General features: G+C 36.2%; 1 protein-coding gene across 1 annotated transcript; it reads left to right on the top strand.

The window, feature by feature from the left end:
- Positions 1–1,811: 1,811 nt before the first annotated feature.
- LOC105032379 (ADP-ribosylation factor GTPase-activating protein AGD5) lies at positions 1,812–9,794 on the top strand. Its single transcript, XM_010906828.4, has 11 exons — positions 1,812–2,085; positions 2,895–2,953; positions 4,047–4,137; positions 5,145–5,199; positions 5,349–5,439; positions 5,546–5,753; positions 6,713–6,971; positions 7,206–7,384; positions 7,828–8,076; positions 8,172–8,230; positions 9,328–9,794. Exons 1-11 carry the CDS (start codon positions 2,035–2,037, stop codon positions 9,482–9,484), a joined length of 1,458 nt encoding a protein of 485 aa, XP_010905130.1. The 5' UTR covers positions 1,812–2,034; the 3' UTR covers positions 9,485–9,794.
- Positions 9,795–11,768: the final 1,974 nt, after the last annotated feature.

Here is an 11,768-nt window from a genome sequence, read left to right as displayed (position 1 = left end):
TCATCATCGCATGTAATAAGTAGCGTGTGGGGCCAGCAGCACGCGATTGTGGAAACACGTTTTGACCAATTGGTATGGTATCTTCTGCTGCCATGACATGACTGGGTCCCAGCTGGGTGAACCAACGATAAGCTATAGATCTAATCGTGGGTCCGGGGGTCCTCAGAATGAGTCACATTTTGGTGTTGAGCTTGCTAGCACGCGAAAAAAAGACTGCAGCTAATGAAAGCTGACTCTGGGTGGCTATACGAATTTAAAATAAAAATATATTTTTTTCTTAAAAAAAAAAACTTCGTTCTTGAGCCGAGACACGTAAGCCGTTTGGAGAAGCATGCGGGGATGTGTCCATTAACACGTAATAAAAATGTTATTTCATTTTATATTAAAACGGCAGGAAAGGTGCCACCTTTTTTTTTTTTCCTCCTCTATTTATTTCCATCGTCATGCCATTCACGAGTGGGGGCCAGCGGTGATAGGAGAGAGCAAATGGGATGCATGTTCCCATCTCTTTGCACTCAGTCCCAGCATGCAAGGGTCCTGGCATACCAAATAAGATTATAGGATACAACTATTCTACTACATAAATTTTGAATCAACTAATAAAAAATCTTGATAATATTTATTTTGATTAAAAAAATTAAATAAAAATTATTATTAAAAATTTGAATAACAAAAAATTTACTATTATCAAAATTTGATTGAAAAATTTGAATGAAAAAAATTATTAACCATGATGATGCGATGATTTTTTGTTTGATGATTTAAAATTTAAATGATAGAACGGTTCTAATCGATACTTTCTCACGATATCATAGTTTCTTTTAATTTTTTTATCATATCATTCGTCAATGAATATCATCGGTTATATAAAAGAGTAAAATTGGATAATTTTTTCATTATGTAATAATTCTAACATATAACACACCTTTTAATACATTTCAATTTGCATTCTTGGTACCTGGATGTTCTTGATCTCATTAGCGTATGTGATGGCAGGGAAAAAAAAAAAAAAGAATAAAAGCTACTTTGCCTCTTATACATGAAAAAAATTTTAAGATTTTATAGGTTACTTGCTTATGTTTGGACACTTAAGTATGCAAAGAATTTTGGCATATGTTTATGTAGATTGCAAATTCAAATGATGATATGAGTTTGGTATATATTATGCAACATATTGCATTAATGATAGTTCATTTTTTTTTGGCTATAGAGCAAATACATGTGCCCTACATCTTGCATGTTTCATAAGGATACTTATATACATTTGGGATATGCATCCCACTCCTGATCCATCCCACAACCTTTTTGTAATATCTCCTAAAAATTCAATGTCTTTGGCAATTAAGAGTGTGTCAAAAAGAAAGTTCAATGTAGAAACTTATCATAAGCCCACAACCATCTATATCGCTTGTCACATCTATTGCATGTGCTTAATGTTGGTTAAAAAAAAACAATTAGCAACTTCCAATACCCAATAAACCACTTCTGACATCAATTGCATATTGAAAATCAAAATAATAGTAGGATGCGTAGTATACCACGTCCATAGTCAAGTAAATTAACAAATTTTTATTTATTTATTTTTTTTGTTGGTAACATGAAATTTTTGTGTCCAACAAAATGGTTGGACATGTCACGTTGCAATATAAAATGGTCCAATTAGCAATGGACCTGGCCCGGTACCTAGCAAAACACAAACAAAAGATGTTAACTAAGGTGGCTTACAGAGGTGATGACACCCAAAAATTTTCTAAAAATGCATATTTTAATAATGGAAAGTTTGGATATATTTCCAAGTATTAGGAGGAGGAGGAGGTCAAGAGGTTGCTTCGTTGCTTTTCCTCTTCTTTCTTCTCCGTGTCAGATCTTCTCTCTCCCTCTCTCGCTCCGCAAAGAGACGCAGGGAGAGGGATAGAGGAGAAGCTCCCGATTTTTTTCTCTAATTCTGGTATTATTATTTACAATTTCCTCTCCCTCCTCGATTCTCTCTCTCCAAATCCGGGCAGCTCACCGCGCAGCGTTTAGGGCATCAGCATGAACGAGAAGGCTTCTGTCTCTAAAGAACTCAATGCCAAACACAAGAAGGTTTGGTCTTTCTCTCCCAGATCTCCTCTTTTTAGCTTTTCAGATGATGATCTGTGCTGTTGTAGCACAAAAATCCCATATTTTAGCTTTTGTTCTCTGGGAAAAGGGAATTTTGAGATTCCTTCTTTTTCTTTCGCTTTTATTGGAACGCGGTTATTTATAGATCTTGGCCTGTCAACTAGGGTTTCCGTTGATGAGAAATTTGATCTTGAGTGCCGTAATTTCATTGGAGTTTCGACCATGCGACTTGATCATCGCTTGTTTATAACAAAGTTCTGATCTTTTGATCCTTTTATATCAGATTTACGGGTTGTAATGGTTGTTTCTTTGTTGGTGTTGCAATCGTCTTATTCATTTAAAGATCTTCACTGTAATTCCTGCAAGCATTTTTACAAGCCCTTGCTTCTTCACAGAAAAGATGAATTATGATTTATTACCCACATGCTCCATTAAAAACTAATGCAAGTAAATAATAAGAACATAGGGGAAAAAGATATGACCTATCTTTGCAATAATACTTTAAAGAGGAGATGCACCGAGGAGATAAAGGAGAAAATCATCCCGTATTTGTGCCTTCTTCCATGGCATATTTGTGAATCCCCCTCCTTGAATTCTTTCATCGAATATTTTAAGTTCATGCTAGTGAAACTTTTATTGGCTTCTTGATCCATTACCTAACCAGTTTCCTGTGAAGCATACTCATGAGCTGTTGTTCATTGTTCCACTCCTTTGCTTGAATGAACCGGCTGTCTTGTGACGTTATTTTTGTTAATGGATTGTTTCTTGATAATTGTCCCATTCTTTTGCAGATTCTGGAGGGACTTCTGAAATTGCCAGAGAACAGGGAATGTGCTGACTGCAGAGCCAAGTAAGTGATGGTTGATATATTCTTATGATCTTGTAGTTTCTCATTGTTTGTGCCAGACATTTCTATACACCTTGTTTTTTAAATTTAAAAAAAATGCTGAAAGGATGATCTTAATCATACCACAAGATATGCATTGCTACAACTGCTCATGTAACTTAAATAAAGAGGATACATATTGTGATTATTGCTGCATAAAATCCTTGATATTTTATTCCCAGTGCTGTAAATCCTCATCCAAGTACTATATTTCTACTTAACATGTATATGTACTAAGGACACCATTCATGTTTGCTAAAAACTAGTACCAAACTAAGAGAGGATAGAAATTACATTGTCAGTAATTACATTGATGGATCATATCTTGATCAGTGATGCCAACCTCATATCAATGAGATGCAGACAGTTTGTTGGTCAAACTTCTAAGGACCTTTGGTTCACATTTTCTGGCTTTTACCAGATTGGGCAACAATCCTGTTTTGAGATGTGTGGGAGATACAAGTTTGGTTGTGAAAGTAAACTGGACACCCCCAGGTTTATGTGGTCTGGACACTTAAATTTTTAATGAATCTGCAGAAAATTCTGGTTTTGAAGTAGATGAAAACTTTTATTTGTCATTCTTCTCAGTCATCAGATAGGTGCTACCCTTTACAATATTTGTTTAATAGTTTTCAGAAATTTATAACCAGACAAGGTAAGAGACTGAATTTTGTAGGCTGAGGGTTTTACACAGTTTTGCATTTGAAGATATATAGGCAGCATTCTGTTCTCATGCACAAGTGAGAAATTTTAATTATAAGCTTCGTCTTGATAAAATTTGACATAATAAAAATCATGTAAAATGTTCTTAAACATCTTTGGATTAATATCACTTGAAATTTTGTGGTTGAATCCTGTTCCTCTTCTTGAGGTTTGTGGCTTAAATTCTCTGCCCAATTCAGACTTTGTCACCTGTGCTCATATTGGTGTAGCTCTGAGGGCTGTTGGAAGAGATACATACATGATGTTTATTTAGGGTGTTAGATAGTTCTTCTGTCTGAAGTTTTTCTTTTTAGATGATTTTTGTCTGGCATAATGTTGTTTTACCTTCTTGCAGAGGTCCACGATGGGCAAGTGTGAATTTGGGAATCTTTATATGCATGCAATGTTCTGGAATCCATAGAAGTTTGGGGGTCCATATATCAAAGGTCATATAGATTCTGCTTTCTTGTACTGTCAAATCTTTAGTTCCATTAAACAGCTTGTGCTATTTTGAGTTGAATTTTATCATGATTATTTACCAAACAATGTTATCTAGCAGTTCTTTTGGCTAAATAACACGTGATGTTCTATTCTCAAACCTACAACCAACTATACCTAGTCATTACTTCAATAAGTCAATTGGTTTGCAATGTGCAAAATACTCTCAATGTCTGAATCCCCTTTACTAGATCAAACAGGAGGGGTTTAATTACACATTCTATTAATTATTATATTATCTCATTAAGGTATGCTGTCTAATTGCATTGCTCTTCTTTTCTTTATCTACACAGGATAGTTGTATTACATTCTTCTCCCTGCATGTTTTTCATGGTTCTACCATTACTAATATGTTTTTTGAAACCACTTGTTGCTTCGAGGGCTATGTATCTTTCAAATTGCACAGTATATATGAATATACCTGTCATTAACAGTGCGGTTGCCTTGCCATCAACACATATGTAATAAATTATCTGTCTATAATCTTGATTAAGGAATAGTAAACAAGGTGCTTGGCAAGTGGTTATTAATTTGTCAATGTCAATGCATTTATTTTTCTCCTTATATGAATTGTTTTGGGAGAGATTTAGTTTTGTCAGTGAAGGAGTTTGTTTAAGAAGTGTTTCGTGAAGTTAGATGGTTATCTTGGTTATCTCAAACATTGAGTAGGCAGGTACTGTTTTATCATGAACTTTACCGGTGAGGGTGTTAAAATGATCAAAGGAAGAGAATCTCGTCTACTATCATTCTTTTTTTTTTCTAAACATAATAAATGTACATATACCCTCAACTTTGGGTTTTCAAGTTTCTGAAGACCTGTTATTTGAGTGCCAGAGATGTCTTAGAATTTAAGATTTTTTATTTGTTTTTGGATAAAAACATAAATGATTTTGACTCTTTCTGACTGCCTTAGTTATCTCTAGGTCTGTGACTAAGTTTTTCATGCCGCCTGCAGGTAAGGTCTGCAACACTAGACACATGGCTTCCAGAGCAGATTGCATTTATTCAATGTAACCAGCTTAACCTTCTCCTTGATCTTGTGTCTTGCATTATTTACAGCTCTTAAATGCTTACCACTTCACCTTACCCGCAAATCAAAGATGGCATGGCATTTTGTAGGTAATATTTATTTCCATTTTTCAACTTCTTTTATGTGCAGCAATGGGAAATGAAAATTCCAATAGCTACTGGGAAGCAGAACTGCCTCCGAACTATGACAGAGTTGGAATCGAAAATTTTATTCGTGCAAAGTATGTATTTTTCTTCAGATTTATTTCATGAGTTGCTAATTTCGTCATATAAGTATGGGTTTAAGGCTAAGCTTGTTACTTAAAAGAGTAAAAATCTATATGCCAGATATGAAGATAAAAGATGGATACCTAGGAATGGAACATCAAAATCTTCAAATGCACGAGAAGAGAAGATTCCTGAGTCTCAGCAGAAACATTGTGATAGAGGTTCCCGTGTGTTGACGAGCAATGTGAGATCTTCAGAAGAGCAGCATAACCTTCCACCACCAGTTGCAAAGAGAAATGCTCCAGTGGCTTCTAAAGTACCAACCCAGGTGACCTTAAGTTAATGCCTATTCAATTCAATAGCTTCAATTTAATCTTTGCCTATTTTTTTCCCACTAAGGGTCTGTTTGGATGATTGGGCCCAAAATCCCATAGGATTCGTAGGTTGGGCTAGTACAACTATAAAAAAACATTGAATTGGAGACTAGGTCGAACCTATATCTATAACCATCAGAGACTATCTTTTATATGGGCGGGCCTAAATCCCATAGGTAGAAAAAAAAAGACCTCAGCAAATCATTTTTTTTTCTCTCTATACGATTCGGGCCAGCCCACTCCAAAGGTCCTGAATCCCATAGGTAGAAAAAAAAATGACCTCAGCAAATCATTTTTTTTCTCCCTATAGGATTTAGGCCAGCCCACTCCAAAGATCTCTAAGTATTGGGAATAAAGTCTAGTCCGGACTTTTTTTTTCTAGTTGCACTAATTCAAACCCATTAATCCTATGAGATTTTGGGCCTGGACATCCAAACAGGTCCTAAGAGTGTGATGCTAAACAATCTAGATAGACACTGATCGTTACGACCTACCTGAAAAATCAAGGATTGTGCCCCTAAAACTGCTGCCTTAATGGGGCTTCACCACCAAGCTATGGGGCACAACACCAATCAAGCAATTAATTAGGTGCTAGTTGTTTGTGAGGTGCGGCGTAAGTTTACCAACTTCCTTTCCTCAAATGCATAATTATGCTGATCTGTGTTTGTGTGTAGAGGGAGGGAGAAAAGGGGGGGGGTTGGAGCTGAGTAAAAAAAATATCTGTTCCGGCATTTTTCTGGAGTCATTACTAATGGAACAATGTATGACTTTTGTCTGTTGTGTACTTAAACTAATTCTTTTAAATATTTCAACTACTGCAATCTTTTTTATTTTCTTGTTAATATTTAATCTAGAAAAACATTCAAATGATTGTGATTCACGAATAGCCTGACATGGTTGAACTGGCAAACAGGTGTCTTCTGAGCCAAAAGCAGAGTCAGTTATACCCAAGGGTGATTCATCTCAACACCTGAAGACAGCTCCTGCCAAAGTTGATGCCCCAACCCCACCTAAAGTTGATGCTTCAACACCTAAAGCTGATACTATGCCTGCACCACCTCCAAAAGTTGATTATGTGACTGATCTTGTTAATTTGCTTTCTGTGGAGACCCCAAGTGAAAATGGCTTAGAATCATCTTCCAAGGACAATGATGCATGGGCAAATTTCCAGAGTAAGATCATCTCATTCTTCCATATGTCATAACAAATTTTCTCTGTGGCATGAAATCTGTTTCTCAGTAAATTTTCAGAATGCAACTTCCAAAGAATAAATCTATACTGTCTCTAATTCTCTTAAAATTTATTTTATTCGCTAAACCTGGATACTTAATTCTGGGTTAGTGTTGAAGCAAACTGTATTCACTGGTATTTGACTGCTTTTACTTAATAAATATAAAATTTTGCAGCTGCACAGAAAACAACTGCTGCAGACAAAAGCAGTACTGCGAAACCAGCTGAAAATAAAAGCCTGCGTGCATCGGGAATTGAAGACTTATTTAAAGATTCACCACCTGTGATGATATCTTCAGCTCCAATGAAACCCCAGGGGAATGTCAAAAATGATATTATGGGTCTCTTTGAAAAGGTCAGTCATGATGCATTTTTAATGAATACGTAGCTCAGATGCCAGAATTCATTGTTGTTATAGATATGAATTATTCACAGATTTTTGCATATGTGGTTGTCATATTTGAGGAAAATGGAAAGATTTTGTGATTATCAACAAAGTTTCTGGCATTGTTGGGTTTTAATGGGCTGTGGGGGTGGGCACACATTGGCCCTGCCACCTGGTTAGCAGAAACCTAATCTTATAGGATGTTGCCGAAAGTACTCCCTTCTTAAGATCAGTGGGGCTCAGATGTTGATGTTTTATACATAGGCTAATGGTGCAATCCAACTAGCTGATTCCATGTGCAATTATTATGGTTGTTTTTTCATCTATACATCTTGTTTATCATTTTCGTTGGGATATATTTTTATGAGTGGTTATAACTGCTCTATCTTCATGGTATTGGTGGCTTATTGCAGTCCAATATGGTGTCACCATATTCCATTCATCAACAGCAGCTCACATTCCTTTCCCAGCAGCAGGCTCTTCTCATGGCGGCAGCTAAATCTGGCCATATGCCTACAACAGTTTCTGGAACCAATCAACAGGCTGTTATTGGTACCCCGCCTAATGGAAATTTTCAAACACAAAACTGGCCAAATATCAGTTATCAGATTTCAGGAATGACACCACCAGCTGGTCAAAAGGGTGTCAACAACTTCAGTCAGGTAATGCTCTTAAGACCTCAGACTTGTGATTCTTAGTTGTTTGAAGAATGCCACGGTACTGTAGTTTATCCTATTTTCTTTTTATTTTGTGGCAGATAGGAAGCATTGGGCAGGCACGTCCTTCTGGGAATTACGGTTCTTTTCCAACATCCGGGTAGCCTATTCACTCTTTGATCATTTCTTTTTTCACAATTCTGGACTTTTTGATTGTGTTGATGCTATGTTTTATGGTGGTTAATACTACATGCTCAGAGAATGACATTCTTGAGCTTACCATTTGCGAAGGTCATTACATTTTCTTAGGATTAATCTTGTATGTTAAAAGCTTTTTCAATAAACGTCGTATATACTGACCTAAAGTCAATCTCTTGAAAATTATAATATTCATATTATCTCACACAATCAAAGTGAGGTTTATTGTTAAGATTGATTTCTTTCTGAACTTGCTTGCATATTTAGAATTCATCACTTCAAACTGAGGTTCTTTTCCCTTTGCACTGAGACACCCTTGTGAAGCATAAGCAGTGGCATTTGTTTGCATATCATGCATCTCTCGTGTTTAAGTTTACATCATGTATTTTGCTCATCAAGTTGAGCATACACCCCAAAGAATAGCTGACTCTCTTTAGGCTCATTAGTCAACACTGGAGAAAATAGAATAATGTGGCTCAGTGTGAGTTAAATGTTGCACCATTCTACAACGCTTAGTTTGGTGAACTTGTTCCTTTATGCATGAATAAATCAATCAATATTAATAAGTAATATACCGGCCCTGGTGAAATGATGTTTAAAGCATTTTTGTTTTTCTAGTTGGTTGTCTACGGTTCAAAGACATTGGCCAAGTTTGAACAATACTTCACAATATATCAAGAAATGAGTGATTCATCTGCTTCTCTCTTAGCGTTCGTATGTTTTTCTTTCACGATTTTGAATATTGAAGAGAAGTATGGGAATTTAAACTAAACGGCAGATTTTGATTTATGTATCTGTAGGATGCTTAGGTTGAAGGTAGGGTTCGTAGTTTATGCTTTGGTCATTACCTTAAATACTATATTATTGATTGGTTATTGTTTGTTGTCTCAGCTTGCACATAAGATCCTAAAACATGTGTCATGTGTAGACCTGTGTCCTATCAACTTTATAGACATCAACCTCAACAGTGTTTTTCTACATAGTGAATAGTTTATATTGCTGGTAGTGGTAATCCTTTTCCCTCTGCATCAGCTGTATCATTGAAAATTTCTCTCTCAGAATGTACAGCATGGGCTCAACAGCATCCATCAACGGTGTAGCCATCGGTGGAGCAAGTAGGCCTGTTGCTTCTCCTGTCTCTTCTGTGACCCCCAGTCGATCAGGCAGCGACTATGATTTCTCATCGTTAACTCAAGGGATGTTCTCCAGACATTGAACCCTTTTCCCCAGACACCAGGGCAGGTGCTGTCTTCATCTTCCCGATAGGATTACAGTTCAAACTTCAAAGGAAAGAAAATTTACCATTTGTGGTTCTATTTACACATTGGGTCTGTCAGTTACTTGTAGAGGCAATTTGGTGTCACATTGCTGACTTCATTTGTATGTGTAGCTGTCCAGGACTAATAAAGCTTGGCCTAATTTGCTGCTATTATTTCTTTTAGAGATTCATATGGTGAGAGTCCCGTGTTGGGGGATTCTATTGGTAGACTTTCTGAGTAAAAGAGCATAAATTGTTGGGTGGTGAAGTAGCATATAGCATTTTTGTTTATGGAGCTAGTCTTTTGCACAGAAACCTTACCAACAAAAATGGAGCATTAATCATGATAAACTCATCTGCTTCCATGCACCCATTTCGCAGATTGCTTTTAACCTGGTGTTTGTGCTGCATTGTACGTCAGATCAATCTCATTTTAACTGACTTGTTTGTTCTTAATTTCTATGGCATGAATTAACTCCAATCCAATATGTGATATGCCAACCCATAGAATAAATTGAGTAATGTGCTGTCTCTATTTCGAACTTTATCATGCTTAATGCGATGGAATAGGAGCCCACGGCCTTGTCCGATGACAGGTCTGCTCAGCAGAAAAGAGATATTCCAAAATATGCTGTACAAAGAGTATGTTCCATTGCAAAAGGTAAAAGAAAATAGGAATTTTTCATAAAAAAGTAAAGTATTATAAAAAAACTAAAAAATTTTGAATGTATTACTTTTCTAATGAAACAAAAATTCAGAAAATCAATTTTTTCTTAAAAAAATAGTTTTCCAAATAAATTTTTTCTTGCAACTGAAGATGCACAAACTATCTTTTAAGAAAAAAAAAATCAGAATTGTTCTGTTTCAAAATGAGCCACAAACCAAGTGGTCCAGCTTTGAAAAGGGAAAAAAAAAAGTTACCGAGTGTAACGTGCTATCAACACGAATGGTGGTTAGGTCATGGATTGTTTTTACATTTTTACTAGGTATTTTCGGTACAATACATGGTTACTAGTTGAAGGATGTGCAAATAGTTAAAATTTTTAGGGGTATGAATTACTCAATATGCTCCACGTAGGAAATAAATTAATGAGATGCTCCTCTTGCGGGGTAGGCCGGGGGCAAATCTAATACATTGACATCGATATTTGTGCACGTAGAGTATCGCTCGTTATTCCCAAAAGCTAAAGTAATCAAATCAAGCTTGGTACTAGTCACGGGATGTATTATTAACGGTACATTATATAATTGCTTCTTTATTGGCGCCACGTCTTCTCAATGTTTCCTTTTTTTTTTTTTTTAGATTTTATATTTTGATAAGATGGATGGATTACACCTATCTGACAAGATGGATTGATTATATCCGTCTGATATGAGTATACTCAGCAATGGTGTCGGCTCCAGAGAATGCCATCTTGATTAGAGAGAGATCGGCGGAGGAACTCAGATGGGAATCAAGAGGTGTCGGCGGAGGAAGTCGGATGGGTGATTTGGTGAATGGCGGAAGATTCGTAGAACTTCAATTGGTAAACTAAAAGGCTGTATCTGTACATTTTTTAAAGATTTCATCCGATCAAATCGGGTCCATGGAGAGTGGATTCAACTTCATGTCCTCGTGGCATTCATAGCCGGCCCAAATAGGGCTGACTCATTTTACCTAAGAAAAAAAAAATAGAGTTGACTCTTTTTCTTTGGCACCGTGTGAGCACTCTTGGTTTCACCCAGCCGACACCCACTCACTAAAGATGACCCGAAGAAGAAAAGGGTGCACTCTTCTGGAAGACCGTGCACGGGTATATCAGTCGGAATTTATATAGGAAAACGCTAAGTAACACAAAAAGTCGCTCGAAAACCCACTCAATTGGTGCGCCGAATTGTCAGCGCTCCATTTTAATTGGCATCGAGGAGGACTGCGTGGTGCAGGGTATCTACGTAAGTTTCTTGAGGGATTTTTCTGAGTTCCTGTTTGAATGAGGCTTTGAGCCACCCAGCTATTGGTTGAGCTGCTAGAGAACAAAAAAAATTATTCGTTAGAACGATTTATCTCTTGAGCCACCGAATAAAAAATCAACATATCATTAAAAAAAAAATTTCGTTCAAAAAAAAAAAAAAAAAACTAACAAATCATAATTATTAGCAATTTTATTTTAAATTTTCAATCAAATTTAAATAATAATATATTTTTTAATAATAAATAATATGCTAGTCTTTTATTAGATGGTTCAATAGAATAATTCTAATC

This window comes from Elaeis guineensis, chromosome 2 (genome assembly GCF_000442705.2).
Source record: "Elaeis guineensis isolate ETL-2024a chromosome 2, EG11, whole genome shotgun sequence".
Taxonomy (NCBI): Eukaryota; Viridiplantae; Streptophyta; class Magnoliopsida; order Arecales; family Arecaceae; genus Elaeis; species Elaeis guineensis.
This window is presented reverse-complemented; position numbering and strand designations above follow the sequence as displayed.

Excerpts from the sequence above, each read along its gene's own strand:
- LOC105032379 (XM_010906828.4), top strand. The coding sequence starts at position 2,035 with ATGAACGAGAAGGCTTCTGTCTCTAAAGAACTCAATGCCAAACACAAG. Across the intron at positions 2,086-2,894 it reads TCAATGCCAAACACAAGAAG|ATTCTGGAGGGACTTCTGAA; the intron begins GTTTGGTCTTTC and ends ATTCTTTTGCAG. Across the intron at positions 5,754-6,712 it reads CTTCTAAAGTACCAACCCAG|GTGTCTTCTGAGCCAAAAGC; the intron begins GTGACCTTAAGT and ends ACTGGCAAACAG.